Source organism: Lactuca saligna, chromosome 4 (genome assembly GCF_052625555.1).
Source record: "Lactuca saligna cultivar CGN05327 chromosome 4, ASM5262555v1, whole genome shotgun sequence".
NCBI lineage: Eukaryota > Viridiplantae > Streptophyta > Magnoliopsida > Asterales > Asteraceae > Lactuca > Lactuca saligna.
In genome coordinates, this window is record NC_136420.1 from 270,764,241 (window position 1) to 270,783,074 (window position 18,834).

Sequence of the window (18,834 nt, forward strand, 5' to 3'; positions counted from 1 at the left end):
CCAACATTATTTTTTTTTTTTTTACATACTTGTTGCACGAAAAAATTATACCCTCTATTATATAGATTTTCAGTTTTATGTAGATTATTAAAAACACTCTCTAATTTATTCTTTGTTGAATGTATTTGAAGTTTTAAATAATTTCGAAACATAAAGTTTAAATTTTATAGTTATTGTTAGCTAATATCAATTTAATATATAATATAATATTATAAATAATAATTATTATATCTAAAATATACCTAGTCATGTTTAATAAATTTTAAAATTAATAAAATAAAATTTAAGTAACTAAAATAATCCATAAAATAAAATTTTGATGTCATTTTAATATAAAGAATTAATATAACATCAAATTTGACAAAAATAATTAAAAATAACTCTATTATTTTGATGTTAAAACTAGAATGTAATGACTTATAAGTGTAACATACTTTAAGTTTTGTTCATATTTAGTCATTTTTTTCTCACATATTAGTGATATTACTATTGAACTTATTTGGATTATTAACGTTACAACCTATGATCGATTGGTGTAGGTAATACAGTTTATGTTTTGTTAATATTTAGCCCCTTAACTTTTTTTGGCCCACATATTACTATTAAACTTATGGACTGTTGACATTACATCCTTTTGAATTTGTTTGGACTGTTGACATTACATCTTTATGACATACTAGTTACTGTCATCTTCTATATTACCATTGAACCATATTTCTACTAGCCTGTATAAGACGTGTCTTAATTTGAGCTTGGTCATACTTAATCTTTCATATTCTTTAAACTGTCATCACTATTTCTTTTGAAGTCAAAATGCCATGATTTTTTTTCAACACATAGTTTGTTGTGTGCACTTCATTTTAGATTATATAAACACCTTATTTGGTTACATGTTAATTGAGTTATGAGTCCATAAACATATGATATCAAAGTTTAATTTTGTTATTTTAGCTTTGAGTTTACTGTTTACACTTTGTTTTAGACTCTATAAACATCTTATTTATTTATATAATGGGTTAATTGTGTTGGTTGATTTGGTATTATTCTAATCATTTGGTTCAAAGCATTAACTAGTTGTACCAACTATATAAAAACATGCACCGATTCCAACCAGCAATTTAACCAAATTTTGAGATCGACACTGAAACCGAAACCGTTGTAGTCTAACTAGTATGGTAATCAGTTCTGATTATTGGTCTAAACCGGTTCCGGTTCCAAACCAGGTTCGACTTCATTTCAGACAGATTGTTCACCCTAGTTCCAATTGAGCATCATTGACTTTGTCAACCATTACTTGACCAACTACCTAATATTACACAAACTCATCAAACAATGAGACCGGTTCCAAAAATACAAAACCGTTTCTCTAGTGATGTGAATAAACTATTGTAAAAAGGGTTAATGATGTATAATGTTCACATAGTTTAAGTTTTGTTCACATTATATCTTTATAACCGACTAAAACCTATACCAACCGGTCATAAAGACGTAATGTGAACAATCTAAAAAAATTGAATGGTAATAAATGGATAAAAATAAATTCAAAAGACTAAAGGTGAACAAAACATAAATTATGTTATCCAAAGTTATTAGATCCTTGAAAATGCCATCAGCTGAAAATACTTTGGATTTTTTCAAAAGTTCACCTGTTTTTAATTTTCCAGATTAAGTTGAGTTAAAGTAGCTTACAAAATAAAAATAAAGACAAATTGCAAAAATGGTCCCTGTGGTATACATTTTTTTGGGGTTTTGGTCCAAACCACGAGTTTTTTGGTTTTGTGGTCCTTTTGGACTGGTTTGTTTGTGAGAATGGTCCCTGTACTTAACACCCGTTAAAAAGAATCCGTTAACTCCCACATGTGCCTTGCACATGAGGGTATTTCTGTCTTTTTACTTATAGGGACCATTTTTGCATACGGAAAAATAAAACCTCCTTTATATATTATTTTCTATTCCCAGCTTCTTCCCCAACGAATCTTCTTCCCAAACGTTCTTAACTGTTCTTCCCCAACGACTATTTTCTTCTATTTCTCCTTCCTGACCTGCAATCGAACAATGGTGGTTTGTTTTTTTGTGGAAAGCTCGCTTTGGTGAAAACGTCTTGGACACCACTGAATCCTGAAAGGAGGTTTTATGCTTGCCCTACTAAATATTATGTTTGTGGGTTTACCGGGTGGGTTGACCTGCCTATGTGTGCTAGGAGTAAAATCATCATACTTGGTCTTCTAAGAAACATAAATACGTTGGAGGAAAGATGTAATGGGCTGGTGAGAAGTATCAACATGTTACAGGCAATGGACTTTTGTGTAACATTTCAAATTTCAGAAGTATAATTTAAGGGTTTAAAGTCTAACTTCGAAGAAGGGAATCGACGAGTAGGTACGCTTACTCGCCGAGTCGGAGGGGTTTGGGTCGCGAATTAAGTGACCAACTCGCCGAGTCGGAAGCTGGACTCGACGAGTTGGTGCTGGAATGAGAAAAACCCTAATCTTAGGGTTTGCACCATATTTAAAGGACTTTATGTCCTTCTCCCAGCCTCTTATTCCCCCAGAGAGTTCCAGAAAACCCAAATTTCATGCGAGGCTTCATTATTGAGGATATTGGAGCTTGGAAGAGGAAATTAGTGGGAAAGAGCTTGAGGAATTAAAGGCTTACTGTAAAGGAGTGGTGTAAATCCATGATCTACTTCAGTTGGAGCTTATATTGGAGGTAATAATCTGTTGCATGGGTTCTTTTGCATCTAGATCTATTATCATTTGAAATTTTGGGGCATTTTTGGTATGCTTAAGAGCTATTTCGAGTTAGAGGCTTAGATCTGAGGTTGCTACTTCAGATCTAGGCTTGTGATGGTCCATAATGTCATAAAGTTTCAGTCATTGAGTTGTTGGTGAAGCCCCTTTTTCCAAAACCCAAGCCCTAGTGTGTTTTGGGCCTAAATCTCCATGGTTTCACGTAAAGTTTGCAACTTTATGTGAGGGTTAGATTGTAGAAGGGTGGATCTATGGATTTGAGCCTCTACATGGATCGAATAGCTTCTGAATAGGTTGAGAACTGGAGAGACTCGGTGAGTCACATGGGTGTACTCGACGAGTTGTATGAACATAAGCATGGACTCGGCGAGTTGGAAGAACAACTCGGCAAGTCTGTTGAAGATTGCCTTTGACTTAGCGAGTCTGGTCACAGAACCCAACCTCTTTTGGTTAAAGCCTTGGATTAAGTGAGTCGGTTGGCGACTCAATGAGTCGAACAGGATGGGACTCAAAGATCGTTGGACTCAGCAAGTCTTGGGGCGACTCAGCAAGTTAAGTTGTGTAATGAGAGTTTTCTGGGTATGGGAACTCGGTGAGTCGACGGGGTGACTCTGCGAGTAGAATCAACCAGGAAGGTTGACTTTGACTGAGGACTTTGACCTTGACCAACAGTTGACCAGTTTGACTCCCAAGGGTATTTTGGTAATTTTGGTATTTATGGAATTGGTTCTTTGGTAGTGTTTTGTGGTGAGGTTCGTGTCGGTGGTTGGAGCAACTTGGTCTTATCTCTTCAGTCGGCAATTACAGGTGAGTTATCCTCACTATATCAATAGGGTCTACGGCACCAAGGTCGGCCCTTTATCGGATGGAAATTCGGGTATTGTTTGTTATGTTATTGCTTTTCTAGATCTGCATCCTGATATTTAGGATGGTGTTATGTTAGTGACCTGGTTAAGGTCGGTACCCGATATATAGGGTAATGTTATGCTAGTGACCGGTTAGGTCGGAATCCTGGTTAGGATGTTGATATGCTATGTGATCTGATAGACTATTGTCTGGTTAAGGATTTGTTATGTGATTAATTGTTTTATGTGCACATGGTTGTTTGACGGGGGTTTGGGTTGAGGCGGGTCCTGTTTTGTGCTATAGGCCAACATACCCAGGGCGGACCAGATATTCTAAAGGCCTAGCGAGCAGTCTGGATAGGCTGAAGGCCCCAAGAGGGTGGGCCAGACGTGTCGAGGCTCAGAGAGTGGACCAGGCCGACTGAAGGCCCGATGCGGGCGGACCAGTCATACTGTAGACTCAGAGAGTGGACCAAATGGATTGAAGGCCCGGTGCGGGCAGACCAATCACACTGTAGACTCGTTATACATGGCTAGACTCAGAGGGTGGACCAGGTGGACTGAAGGCCCGGTGCGGCAAACTAGTCCGGCAGTAGACCCGATGTGCATGGCTATTATATTTGTGCTATGTTATGAGTATGTTTATGTGTGGTTGATATTTTGGGGGTAACTCACTAAGCTTTTGGGCTTACAGTTCAGTGTTTTGTTTCAGGTACTTCAAGAGATCGTGGCAAGGTGAAGGCGTGATCGTACCGCTCCTCATGTTTTATGATTTATGTGATATGGTTCTGGGGGGATACTCTGATGTTTAAACTATTTTGAAAACAAGATGTATGAACTTAATGGTTTTTTAATGGATTAAAATGTTTTAATTTGGCTTAAATTTTATGGTCGTTACATTTTGAGCAGGAACAACATGTTGGAGGCAAGATGTGATGCATTGAAGGATGAAGGTTTCAAGTTGAAGATGTATTTATGTGCAAGCTGGTTTATGTTTGTGATTTTTATCTTTAGTATTTGGTCTATGTAAGGGATAGGGTTAGACAAATGTGGGGGGTTTTGTTGATCAAGTGATGCAGGGTAAAAATGGTATAACTTTGTTGTAAGTTGACTTCATCATGTTTGTAATGAATTCCAATGTTGTTAATGATATAAATGATATTCAAGTGTAAAAATGTGTATCAATTGTCAAATATAAGCACATAAATAGAACCAAACTATAACAAAAGTACATTACCAAAATACGTGTCATAAATTGACCAAAATGCACATTTCATTAACCATCCGAGTGGAACCAAAAATCATTACCAAGTTTAAGCATACAAGTGTTTGTGCACCATACATAACCACATTATCAAACCATAACTAAAGTTTTCAAAAACAAACAGTTTTTAACAACAAGCAACTAAATAGTCATTGCACCACAACAAACAACCAAAATCACTTCTTGGATTGATTCCCACTTTGCCCTTTATAGGTCCTAGAGTTGTGTCCCTTATTCTTGCATTTGCTACAAGTAACATTGATATGTTTCCTTGATAGCTTCTACACTCCATCATTTTTTGGCCCTTAGGAATCTTCTCCTTGCATCACATTGACTCCATCACCTTGCCTTCCCTTCTGCATTTTGCTTAACCTTTCACCCTCACTTTGTCTTCTTTTTTTCTTAGGCCTTCCAACCTGAGTGCAATGTGGAGGAGGGATTAGCTTTGTTGGACAATTAATTTTAGGCCACATAAGTCTCCCTTTAATTGGTTCCACCTTAAATGAATAAGCTTTTTGCCATGTATCTAGCCAATACACCTTATGTACCCACTTGTAAATGTCAAGCTCAGCCTCAGGGTCTTTGCTCATTTCATTCAGAGTTGTAATTGCATGCCTGCAAGGTATTCCCATTAATTCCCACTTTCTGCAAGTGCATGTTTGGTTCCTAACATCCACCACATGCTGATCTTGCAATGCTCCAATGAATTGATACTTGTTTGCCCCATTCCACCTAGCAATATATTGTGAAGCACCTTTTTTCCTTGCATCTAGTATGTCTGTTGTTGTAGGTGTTAGTGGACCTTTAGCCTTCTTCATTGTCTTCATGACATTGAATATCCTCTTCATTAAATACTCCCTAATGAACTCTAAACATGAAATTACAAGTTTGTCCCTGCCTTTCTCTGTCTTCCCATTAAACACTTCACACATGTTTGAAATCAACACATCAGAAACAACTCTTTATGCACATTACAATAACATACAATTAATGCTGATAAATAATTGAAACACATAATCATTACTATATGCAAACATATACAATTACCTGATAAATGACTCCTTGCCCAATGTACAGGAGGAATTTGCTTCAACCATTGGCATGCCTCCTTATCATACTCACTAAACTCCTTCATCAAATGCTCAAACTCAAGAATGGTGGTTGTTGATGCACACCTCCATAAATGGTCCCTGTACTCAGTTTGCCCCCACTTCTTTCTCATATTTTCATGAATATGTCTAATACAATATCTATGCTCAGCATTGGGAAACAATTGATCAACTGTAATTTGTAGTCCCTAAATGACTCAACAGACAATAATAAGAATTAATTTCTTGGTAAAAAAACACAATCTAAATGATAAATTGAGGAACTGCAATTTACCTTTTTCTTGTCACTTATGAAAGTATAGTTTGAGTTGCTCCCAAGGTCCAAGTCATCCCCAAGGTTTTCTAAAAACGACTTCCAGTAGGGATGGCAAAAAAGCCCGAACCCGATGGGGAAACCCGAAACCCGATCGTTTCAGGGCGGGTAACGGGTCGTTATCGGGTTCGGGGCAGTGAGTGGGTTCTCCTCGCCCCGACCCGCCCTGCCCCGATTATATATATATATATATATATATATATATATATATATATATATATATATATATATATATATATATATATATATATATATATATATATATATATATATATAGACACACACACACACACACGAATCCTTTTGATGTTAATTGCAAACATTCAAAGATAAAATACTTTGTGTGGACAATCATTTTAGTTTTTACAAATATTGTGTGAATGATCATTTTTTTTATCTTTTGACGTATTACAGTAAACTTAAATCAAATAATCTTTTTAGTTATTAACAATTTTTTATGTTTTGACGTATTATATTAAACTGAAATCAAATAATTTTTAATATAACATCCAATATATTTTACTAAAGTGATGCATCATATTTTTAATTTAAAAGAGAGGCTAGAGCATGTATTTTTTATAAGACATCGGGGTATCTTAAAACGGAATAAATATTTCGTTATGAATTGTTATAAACCCGATAAGATACCCAAAACCCGACGAAAAAACCCGAAACCCGATGGGGTGCCCCGATAAGAAACCCAAAAAATATCAGGGCGGGTTTGGGAAACCATGCCCCGCCACGAACACACCCCGTTGACATTCCTAACTTCCAGTTAGCTGTGTTTTCAGACTCAGCAATTGCATAAGCCAAGGGATAAATTCCATTGTTGGAATATAGACCAACTGCTGTAAGAACCTGATCGGGGAATGGGCCTTTCATGAAGGCACCATCCAAACCTACTAAGTCTCTAAGACATGCCTTGAAACCTTTTTTCAGTGGACCCAAGCATACATAAATCCTTCTAAACTGCCTTGTTGGGGATGCAGGGTTGCCATTAGGACACACATCTATTTTGACTGTTGTGTCTGGGTTTGTAGCTTGAAGTTCAAGAGCATAGTCCCTCAAAAATTCAAATTGTTTTGTGTAGTCCCCAGTTTCATGCTTTCTTGCCATATCTTTTGACCTAAACACCTTATCCATCGAAATACCCACCTGGTAGGTCTTTTGAAAGTGATCTTGTATGGCTCTCAAAGGAATCTTCGGATCTGGCTCAACTTGATCTTTGATTTTCTTGCAAGTTAAAGAAGCAGTACAAGCTCTGGGTTTTCTTGTTTGTAAGCATGTATGAGTTTGGTTTAAGGTCCTTATAAACTAGTCAGATTCGGGGTTTGACCTAGATGGATGTATATACCAACCACATGTTTCTTTTTGTGTCTTTACTTCTTTGCCCTTGCTTTTTGAAGTGGTAAGTTGAGTCCCCACTTGACCTTTATTGATGACAGGTACAACTCCTCTGCACTGTGCCCTAAGCCTTTGATTGTCATCTTTTTTAAAGAATAGATTCCTTCTTTTTTCTAGTGCATGCACATCAACTAACTCCTTTAATTCTTTTTTACTTTTAAACTTTTGTCCCACTGAGAATGACTGTATATGTACTGACCCAAGGCTGCACCTTTTTTCTTTTCCCAAATTTTTTATAAGTGCTCTTCTTTCTCTGTCTTGGTCTGATCCTTCATCCAATGATTCGAACTCCTCATTTTTGATCACTTCTATATCTTCAGGTTCATTACCATCATTAATACATGCTCCTTCAACATCACTTTTAACATTTAGACATAAATCTGCCATGTCCACATCAACATCTTCTATTGTAACGCTCTGTTTCTCAGGTATTGATTTAATGGGTGAATTTCTTGATTTCAAGGGCTACTCGACGAGTTGATTGCCCTACTCGTCGAGTAGCAGTGGGCTGGTCCACGTATTTTAATGACCTACTCGCCGAGTCCAGGAAAAGACTCGACGAATAGGAGCTGGCAGATGAAACCCTAGATCTTGGGGTTTTGCACCTTATTTAAAGGATCATCGGCCTCCCCCAGCCTCCCCTTTATTGCTTATTGTCCTTCTCAAACCCTAATCGAGTGTGTGTGTTCCATTTGTGTGCTTTTGAGCTTGGAAGAGGATTTTGTGGAGAAAGGGAGCTTGGAGAACAAGTATTCGGAAGCAAGGAGCTTGTGGGATCTGAAATCTACCTTTTGGGCATCTTCTGGAAGGTATAAATCGTTACCCTAACCTCATTTCATTCTAGATCCCCTATTTGGACAAATCCTAGGGTTTTCATGGTATGATTGGAAGCTATTCTTGTGTGCAAGCTAAGATCTGAAGTTGCAACTTCAGAACTGAGCTCCCTTGGGCTTCTTAGTCCATAAAGTTTCTAGCTTGTGCAAGGATGAGACTCTCCCAAGGTGTGAAGTTCCATTGGAAGCTTAGATTGGTCATTTAGGTCCTTTAGAGCCTTGCATGTGCGTAAAGTTTACAACTTTACGTGATAAACGTGCCTTAGAAGGTTGGATCTGTAATCTGGAAGCTTGCCATGGCTTAAAAAGTGTCTGCATGGGTAGAGGTCTGCAAGGACGCGCCGAGTTAGGTGAACAACTCGGTGAGCCCATTGAAGATGGTCATGGACTTGACGAGTTGATGAACAACTCGACGAGCCCGTTGAAGATTGCCTTGACCTCGGCAAGTCGTTTGAAGACTCGGCGAGTCGGCTAGGGTTTCTCCTAATTCTTGGACACGTATGAACTCAACGAGTTAAAGGGGAACTCGACGAGCCAATCGAGGATTTCCCGACTTCTCGAGTTCAGGAAGGACTCGACGAGTCGGTGAATTGCACTCGACGAGTCGAGTCAACATGGACTGTTGACTTTGACTTAGAACAAGGGTTGACCAGTTGACTTTTAAGGGTATTTTGGTAATTTAAAGATTTATGAAAAGGGGTTTTATGGTAACTATAGGTGGTGAAGTTCGTGTTGGTGATCCGGGAGTTGACCTCTCTAGTTCATACGACAGTTGCGAGGTGAGTTATCCTCACTATACTAAGGGGTCTAAGGCACCAAGGCTGTCCCAATTGATATGTTACCTCGAGTTGTGTTAGATGCTGAGTATGACTTAGTGTTGCATGCTAGTGGTTATGCTTGTTAGGTAGGTCTGTAGGACTACCTGTGATGTTATCTGAATATTGCATGCTCGATTCTTATGATTTATGTGTTGTTATATGGGATAAGTTGAGGTTGTACTGCTTCGGGCGGTAGCCAACAAACCTTGGGAGCATTCCAGTTACAGGCTAAGTGAGACTCGTACTGTGGGCTCGTGAGCATTCCAGTTACGAGCTAAGGGAGACTCGTACTGTGGGCTCGTGGGTATTACAGTCTGTAGGGCTGTGGACCCGTTACGTGCTGTTCTGTTCCGTTTGTTATGATATGTTATTATTTGACATCGTTATGTGGACTGTATGTGTATCGGTATTTTGGGGGTAACTCACTAAGCTTTCGGGCTTATAGTTTCAGTTTATTGTTTCAGGTACATCAGGGGATCGCGACAAGGCAAAGACGTGATCGTACAGCTCCTCCTATTATGTTTATGTTTCTGGGAAAACTCTGATAATTAACATTTTTAAAACAAAGATGTAATGCTTGATGAATTTGACATGTCTTTTTAAAAGTTTAAATTGGTTTGAAATTTTGGGTGTTACATCTATATTGTTCTCCTCATCCATTATGTCATCCACTTTATCTTCATTTTCTGATTGTTTCCCATCCTGATCATCACCTTCATCCTTTTCATACTCTTCATCACTCTCTTCAGATTCATCATCCCCTTCATACTCTTCAACATCCTCATCACTTCCAAGTAAATTTTCCATAAGGTTATCAAAAAGCACATTATATTGTTCATCATCATTAATAGGTGGGGTGTTGTAGCATCCATCAATATGGTCATTATCCTGAACCCCAATCATCTCATCCCCTACATTAGCAATATTTGAAGTAAATGGCTTGTAGCATCCTTCAACAACAGTTGCAGCCCCCTGAACCTCCTTAACACCCCCATTAGTGTTTTCCTTCTCTTTTAAATCATCAATATCCTCTAAATTAAGCCTCTTACTATAAGAACCTTCCCCTCCTTTTGAATTCCCAACTCTACCCCTTCTAAATTAAGCCTCTGGTGAGAATGCATCACTTTTACTCCCAAAAAGAATCAAAGACATGTACTCACCAATTGGCTCATCATTGACACAATTCATATTTCTCAATGGAGATTCTGCATGAACTTCAACCTCATATTCAACCCCTTGATCATCATTTTTTGGTAATTCCTCAATGACAACTTTACCCTTTGCATTTGGAGACATGAAGTAAGTGAGTAGATTGGTCTTCCCATGTTCTGTGTACACCTCAATCAACTTGTTATTTAGAATAAATTTAGAAAGATTGATAACATCCTGATCATTCCTTAAAGCTCTAAGACTAAATTGAAACTCACCATTGGGTATCTTGAAATGCTAGTATATCACTGGGGATTCATCGATCAATTCAATCATCTGTGGGTCCGGGTAACCTAGGTCAAGCATTATGGCATCAAGTTCATGTACATAAAACTCATCTATGTCCACATAATCAACATAACGCACTTCACCTCCAGTATACTTTATATCAGGTAACTTAGTAAACTTCCCACCATGATGAAGCTTAATACTAAACCATGTGGGTGCACCCGCTACAAGTCAAAATTATACATGATAACAAAGTCAAAATTTGGCGGATTTCAGTATAAATCAAGGGTAAAATGAAAAATAGGAATGTTTAAGAAAACAGAGCAACTTACCATATAAGGATGATACGTCGACAACTTCATTTTTTGGTATGATCTGCCACATTACGTACACCATTTCGACTTTAACATATGACCTTGTCTCCTTTTGCTTCGATTAGGTTCTTAGGATAACAAAGGATGTTTTTTTGCAGGTTTAATGGAGAAGGAGGGAGGTTGGGAGTTGACGGGTGTTTGGGATTGTAATTGACGGATAAACGGTAGAAGGAAGCGTTGACATTCGTATGCAAAAATGGTCACTATAAGTAAAAAGACAGAAATATCCTCATGTGCAAGGCACATGTGGGAGTTAACAGATTCTTTTTAATGAGTGTTAAGTACAGGGACCATTCTCACAAACAAACCAGTCCAAAAGGACCATAAAACCAAAAAACTCGTGGTTTGGACCAAAACCCCAAAAAAATACATATCACAGGGACTATTTTTACAATTTTTTCTAAAATAAAAAATTATTTATACTTCTACAGTTCTACTAATATATTAACACAGTTAATTAGTAAGGACTTAAAACAGAATTTATAAAAGTAAAAGGTATAATTGGAAATGTTTAGGTTAACGAAGGGGGTTAAATGAAATTTTCAGAATCAAATATCCTGTCTAAACATTTCATAGTTCAAACTTCAAACTCTTCTCTCCCTCTCTCTTTTCCAAACACACACAGTCGTGAACAATGGAATGCTCAATTTTGAAGCTTGTAATCGAGAAGGGACCAAGAGAAGGTGAAAGCCTAGAGTATTCATCTGGATCCATCGTCAAAATTGGTCGAATAGTGCGTGGCAATACCATCGGAATCAAAGACGCCGGCATCTCCACCAAACACATTTCCATCGAATTCGATAATGAATCGAGCAAATGGGAAGTCACTGATCTCGATTCTTCCAATGGTACAATTTTGAACGGGCAAATGCTTTTGCCTAACGTTCCTTCCACTCTCGAAGACGGCGACTGCATCAAGATCGGTGAGCTGACGTCGATTATTGTGAAGATTGGAGGAGTTCAATCGACTATTCGACCTCAAAGGAACCCTAGGAGGAAAGGAAAATCTGGAGTTGCTGCTGATGTTGAGAGGGAGAGGAGTGGAGGAAAATTAGGGCTCGATGGTGATTTGGGGGAAAATGCGGTGGAGGAACCGGTACCAAAGCGGAACCTCCGCCCTAGAGGTAAGAAAGCTGCGGATTCGAAGACTGAGGTGGAAAGCTTGAATGTTAAGAGGACATTGAGAAGTTCTAAGAATGAAGATAAGGCTAGTTCCATTTCTACACTAAATCAAATCTCTGAAGATACGAGTACAGATGTAAGACAAGCAGCAGATCAAGTCGTCCCTGTAGAGCAACGTAAGACACGAGGGAGGAAAAAGCAGTTGCCAGTGCCACATACCACCGATGATCCTGATTTAGATAAAGGGAAACCTGCAGAAACTGTTCTTCCAGTAAATGTCAAAAAGACACGAAGAGGAAGAAAGGGGTTGTTAACTGAGCCTGAGCCATTGGAAGATTTACATACCAGTGAATCTGTTCGAGCTCATATGACAGAGGAGCCAACATCAACACAAGAAGATCATGAGAAAAATGTAGTAAAGAACAGTGGTTTGGAGGAGAATTTGGACGCCAACCATGACCCTTCTCAAGATCATGTTGCAGAGAAATTGGTGTCAACTCAAGAAAGTTGTGAACAACGGGAATCCTTGGTAGATCAAAGTTTAGTGAAGGAGACTAGTGTTGATACTAGTAGGTGGCAAGATTTGGAGAAGATGACATTAGGCGACTTTTTTGATTACTTGGAGTGGTACTTACCTAAAGAGATAATTGAGAAGACAGAAGAAATCATTTCACAATTACCAGAAAAAAACAGGAAATACCATGAGGCTAGGCTTCAAAGAAATGAAAAGGATAAAGAAAAGCAAGCTATGGACTAAAAATGGAAATTGCAAAGAGAATCAAAGCTATTCAGGTAACTAATAATCTAACTTCCACCTCTTAGATTTGTCAATCTTTGAGCTATGTTCTTATTGTATCTTTTAGCTCTGTTTCTTTTAGCTTTTAGTCTCTTGTATTAGGCTTAAGAAAAAGTAGTCTTGATTGTGCTATATGTTGATATAAGCAAGTTAGAATTTTTGGTCATTGTTATGGCTTTTCATTGTGTGAAATCCAATGTTTTTTGCTGTTTATTAGTTAAAAGTGAAAATGCGAAGTTTATTTACTTTGCTTATTTTGAAAGTAACCCATGATGCTTTTTCAATTCAGAAAATGAAAATGAAGGGTGTTCTTTGGAATATTGTAAGGGCTTAATGCCAAAAATTAGCAATTTATGTTTAGAAAATATAACAGTACATATGGCCATATTGTATTTTTATTTATATAATTAAATTAAAATTAAAATTTTTCTGTAATTTAAAATTTAAATTCATAAATAAACTTTTTTTTTAACAATATAAACATGTAAAATGTATTTTCAAACAAATAGCAGTTTACTTTTATGAAAGATTTTTTTTTCTTTATTTATCAATGTACAAAATACCTTAATAAGAAAATAACAATTGAAAATAATGATGTTGTAATAGAAAGAAACAAAAGTAGGATGCTATATCACATAAATATATCAAAGTGCATTGATATTTTTTGCATTAAACCAATAAATAATAATAGTAATTCTGAATCCAAAACTAGAAAGAGAAAGAGAAACCAGTGGACATAAAAATGGACGAATTTCTTACAGGGCTAAATGTGAGAAATACTGAAATAGAAATGTACTTTATTAATTTGTATATTATAACTTTATTGATAAGTATCGTTGTATCGGTCTAAAATTATAGAAGTCACATTTTGGCCATGAGAGATGTATTTCACGCATAAAGTTCAACTTGGTTGTACTTTTTCCAAAATACTTATTTTGAGATATTTTAATGGGCAAAAAAAAAAAAAAAGAAAGAAATAAAAAGAGTAAATTACACGAATGGTCCCTATGGTTTAGGGTAATTTGCGCGTTTGGTCCTTAACTTATTTTTTTAACTCGGAAGGTCCATACTGTTTGTTTTTGTTACACGCTTGGTCCCTATCTTACCTAAAAAGACTATTATGCCCTTGGTTTTTTTAATTTATTTAAATAAATACACCCCTAATCCCACCCCCTCACCTTACCTCATCTACCCATCATTTTAACCTCTTTAAATAATAGTCTTTTTAGATAAGACAGGGACCAAACGTGTAACAAAAATAAACAGTAGGGACCAAACGCATAACAAAAACAAACCATAGGGCCCTTCCGAGTTAAGAAAATAAGTTAAGGACCAAGCACGTAAATTACCCTAAACCATAGGGACCATTCGTGTAATTTACTCAAATAAAAAAGAGAGCAGACTTGAAAGCCAGAGTGAATAATATGATAAATTGATAATACTTCAAAATAAGTATTCATGATCAACCCGAGTATGACACCTAGGCATTCATGTTGATAAACCATATGAAAGATTCCCATTGGTCGAACACTCGAAAATGGGATGAAATAAAATTCATTTTGCTATAATCGCTTTTGCCCATGACTAGATCTGTAGCTTTCCCTTTTTTTTTTTTTTTTGTCAATTTCAGTGGAATCAACATTCTAACATTTTCCAAATACCAAGCACGGATCGTGAAAGTTTCAATTTTAGTAGGTCGTATGTCTATGCCATAATACAATTCTACCGCCTCTCCCCATATTTGGCCGACTGTATCATCTGTGTTCATATGAAAAGAAACAAAATACAAAAAATTAAAAACGTTATTGTTAAAATATTTAAAATAAATGAATGAAAGGGGGGACAAAACCGGACCAATTTGATGATTTTGACCCCGGTGAAAAGAGATTAAAAATATCATATGTTAACTGGTGTATGTTTAGTAGTTCTCTATTATTCTTTTGAACATACCTATCAAAGCACTTACGAAATGAGAATATGTAGTTAAATGTTGGATTATAACCTAGTGAACAAAGGAGAGGTTGAAACATTCTAAAAATCTTGATAAAAATTTTCATTTTTATAAAACATTTTTCCATAAAACCATAAGACAACAACCATTGTTTTCAAAACGAAATCATAGAATAAGAGTATCAACGATCTCTCACAACATAAACCAGCCAGAAGGATGTGTACGATCATGCATTTGTCTTGCCCCGATCATCTGATATACTTGAAACCATAAAACCAACAATTGTAAGCCAAAGCTTAGTGAGTTTCCCAAATATACCCTACACACAACACATACAAAACATGCACCCAAGGCCTACAACATAAGGCTGGACTGCCACCTGAGCCTTTAGCAACAGGCTGGACTGCCACCTGAGCCTTCAGCAACAAGCTGGACCGCTCCTGAGCCTACAACATAAGTTGGATTACTCCTTTGGGCCTTTAGTATCAACTGGACTGCCCGGGTATCTTGACATTCAACACAAAACAGGATCACCTCAAGCCAACCACATTATGTCGACATATGCAAAAAATAATCAATAACTAGCAAGTTCAGTTAATCATAAAGATCTATCAATCGAATAGATCATTATAGCATAACAACATCCTATACATAAGGATACGTAACACAATCTAGTGGGCCGGTATTAGTGCCTTCGACAATGAGTACAGTAAGAAAACTCACCTCTCAGTCTAGAAGATAACAGTAATGATCCCGATCCGATAACTAGCCTAACAATCACCTATACAACGAATAGAGACTAAGTCTCAATCTACAACCCAAATACTCCATTTGACCTAAAGTCAAACTTGGTCAAAGTCAAACAGTCAACTTCCAATCAAACTATGTCCCGCATACATGAAGCTCTACGCGTCGTGTAGGACTCAAGGAGGTAAAACGAACACAAAAGGGGCTACGCGCAAGGTAGCTAAAACTACGCCCTGTGTAGTATGCTGATGTTCAATTTTACCATTAAGTGCTTAATCAAGAAGTTAACCCTCCAGACTTCCAGATCTATACTAGATGGACGTCTTAATGGATAAAGACTCTGACTTTATCCATTTGCATTCATATAAAGAACACTAATCTAAACTCTAGGTTCAAAAAGCCTTTGATTGCTCAAAAGCTCATGCATGGATGGATGGGAGTGACCAAACTTTCATGTTTATGACTTAACAACCCTAAAAATGTCTGGAAATGGTACTCAAATGTCTGGAGTAGCTCTTACTCATATACACCATGGATATGGGGACAAAAACATGAAATTCTAAAGCAAAACTAGATCTGCCATAAAACAACATCAATGTAGGAACTTTATACCTTTTTGAGATGGATGAGTAGATGCAAATCCTGGATCTATACTTATTTGAGCTTCCAAATGATTCCACAATCTTCTTCTTCCTTTAATAGTGAACACAAAACACTCCAAAGGCTCAAAACTCACAAATGGGGATTAGGGTTTCTAAGGAGGCCGTTTGGGAGGACGGAGGTTGAGGATGGAAGGGCCTTAAGGGGTTAGAGCCTTTAAATAAGGCTTACAACCCCAAGAATTAGGGTTTTGGTTCTTGGTTATTAAGCCCTGCGTGGATCATTTAGATCCCGTGTCTAAGATCCCTCCTACGCAAAGCGTAGGAGACTACCCTATGCCCCGCATAGGACCAAACTCCAACACTTAAACTTTAAAATAAAGGAATAAATTTACATGCAAGGACCGAGTGTTATAGAAGTGTTGTATAAGTTACAACATTTTTATTATACCCTTATTTTCCTTTATATGTGCAAGTCTTTTGTTGGCAACTTTGAATCGATAACACCTCACTTCAAAAATACCTCTGTAAGATCTGGATACCGAATATGCTTATTTTCTAACCATTCATTTAAAATCTCAACTTGTTGTCCACCCGACAATACAAGAATTATTGAAGCTAATACAACCTCCAAAGATTACCATATTTCACCATCCATTTTAACTACTAAACTCTCGTTTTCATCGGTTGTTAAAGAAACAAACAAAGGCTTCAAAATTCTCACAAAAGGAAGCCAAATTTTCACCATATGAAGTCGTTTTATAGTAAGCAGAATTACACTCCCATATGTTATTGCCTGTAAAACCTTGGAAGTTACCTCAATAACCTTTAGCTTTGTCTCAAGCATTTCGCCTTGTTGACTTATCTAGTCAACAACTTTGACTATATTTTCTGATGACATGACCTAATTCTCCACAAAATATTTTACAATTTATAATTTTGTTAATATCTGACAAGCCCATGACATATCTACTAAAAAACATTGAAATTGATGCATTTGTACATCCACTGCACAAGCTAAGTTGACTACATTGATGAATCTGGTCAATAATCCCTTGAAGTATTGTTTGACTTTGGATTTTAACTCTTCATCATATTTTTATCAATGGCGCATCATCATCTTTTGTAAGCATGTATTAGATATGTTCTTGAGCCAAAGTTTTCAAATCAACCCTAGACAATGGGAGTGCTGATGTGGCAAAAAGAATGGCTGACAGGAAAATTTTAACTATGTCAACTGGGTTGACAGGTTGGAGGCGATCTAAAACTGGTTTTGCTAACAAACCAATTCGATGAATAACTTTCAAAATCTCTTCCTCCTTACCTTCCTCCCATGAAGATGCTTCTAGAAAGTCTACATATTCTCCTACCATTCAAGCTCAACCGTTAAAGAATGGTTACAAAAAGTATGGCTAATGACAAAGAAATGATAAAAAAAAATGCATGTTTAATCAAACTGGATACATTTTCAAAAGCTCAAATTCTGTTTTTTGTACTGACATTTTGATTTTTGGATGAGTTGGAGGGAAACACACATGTATGGACCTTACAGGAGTATCCCCTCTCATGGGCTTGAGGACCAGGGGTTTCACGTCAGGATAGGCTGCTTTAAAAGCTGCTATATGCAAATTCACCAAACATGAGAAATCGTGCATGGATAATCAACACGTGTTCATATCATTTGCATTTGATACGTTTGGTTTTCTTGTGTCGGATGCAGTAGAGTTTCTTAATAGAGTACAACGAATCATGCATATCAATGTTATACCCCTAGATCTATTGATAAAATCTTCAAAAGAATTAGCTTTACTATACAAAAAGACTTAGCGGCACAGCTTCTTGCCCGTTTGTCATCTCACTCGTTGTACGATATAAATAAATCTTTATTTATATATTTAAAAAAAAACCTTTATTAGCGAAATTGAATTGTGTTGTTGCCTCCTTATTTATTATAAAAAAATCATTTTTTTAGCGAAATTGAATTGTGTTGTTGCCTTCAACTAAAAACTAAAACAAATAAAGATGGAAAACAGTTCACACCATCAAATTCTTCTTATCCAGTAAGCATATTAAATCGAACCTAAAGAGAAATAGAAACAGTGGGTGTGAACCCTAATCGTGAAACAAAGAAATCAAATGGAGATGGGCCGGCTTCAAACCAGGATTACATGTGCCCATTATTTTTCTCTATACAGAATAATATACGCACACCATATATGTGATATCATAGGGTGATAGGGTAGCTTTTTTGTTTTCCTAATCCCAAATTGAAACAACCACCAAAAAATAATCACAATAAGCTGAAAGGAAAATAGGACTGAAAGAAAAAGAAAAAGCATTTTTACAAACATCTGGTAGGCACCAGTTTCTAATGAAGCCACAGAGTCAAACAAAATTTCAAACGCAAACTGAAATCAGTAGCCTTACAGGTTACAAATATTGTAATGATTTCTATTTTCCAATTTCCCCTAC

General features: G+C 36.8%; 2 protein-coding genes and 1 pseudogene across 2 annotated transcripts; 1 reads left to right on the forward strand and 2 right to left on the reverse strand.

The window, feature by feature from the left end:
• Positions 1 to 5,164: 5,164 nt before the first annotated feature.
• Positions 5,165 to 7,424, reverse strand: LOC145040659 (uncharacterized). Its single transcript, XM_078988567.1, has 3 exons — positions 6,930 to 7,424; positions 5,907 to 6,156; positions 5,165 to 5,781 (listed from the first exon to the last, which is right to left on the reverse strand). The coding sequence occupies exons 1-3, from the start codon at positions 7,422 to 7,424 to the stop codon at positions 5,165 to 5,167; spliced, it is 1,362 nt and encodes a 453-aa protein (XP_078844693.1).
• Positions 7,425 to 11,728: 4,304 nt separating this feature from the next.
• LOC145043614 (SMAD/FHA domain-containing protein) lies at positions 11,729 to 13,257 on the forward strand. Its single transcript, XM_078992318.1, has one exon. It carries the CDS (start codon positions 11,782 to 11,784, stop codon positions 13,024 to 13,026), a length of 1,245 nt encoding a protein of 414 aa, XP_078848444.1. The 5' UTR covers positions 11,729 to 11,781; the 3' UTR covers positions 13,027 to 13,257.
• A 3,536-nt stretch (positions 13,258 to 16,793) lies between these two features.
• On the reverse strand, positions 16,794 to 17,735 carry LOC145040660 (BTB/POZ domain-containing protein At3g05675 pseudogene; annotated as a pseudogene).
• Positions 17,736 to 18,834: the final 1,099 nt, after the last annotated feature.

Coding starts and splice junctions, on each gene's coding strand:
- LOC145043614 (XM_078992318.1), top strand. CDS start 11,782: ATGGAATGCTCAATTTTGAAGCTTGTAATCGAGAAGGGACCAAGAGAA.
- LOC145040659 (XM_078988567.1), bottom strand. CDS start 7,424: ATGGATAAGGTGTTTAGGTCAAAAGATATGGCAAGAAAGCATGAAACT. Junction 6,157..6,929: donor GTTTTTTCGTCGGGTTTTGG/GTATCTTATCGG, acceptor TGAGTCATTTAG/GGACTACAAATTACAGTTGA. Junction 5,782..5,906: donor GGCAAGGAGTCATTTATCAG/GTAATTGTATAT, acceptor ACATGTGTGAAG/TGTTTAATGGGAAGACAGAG.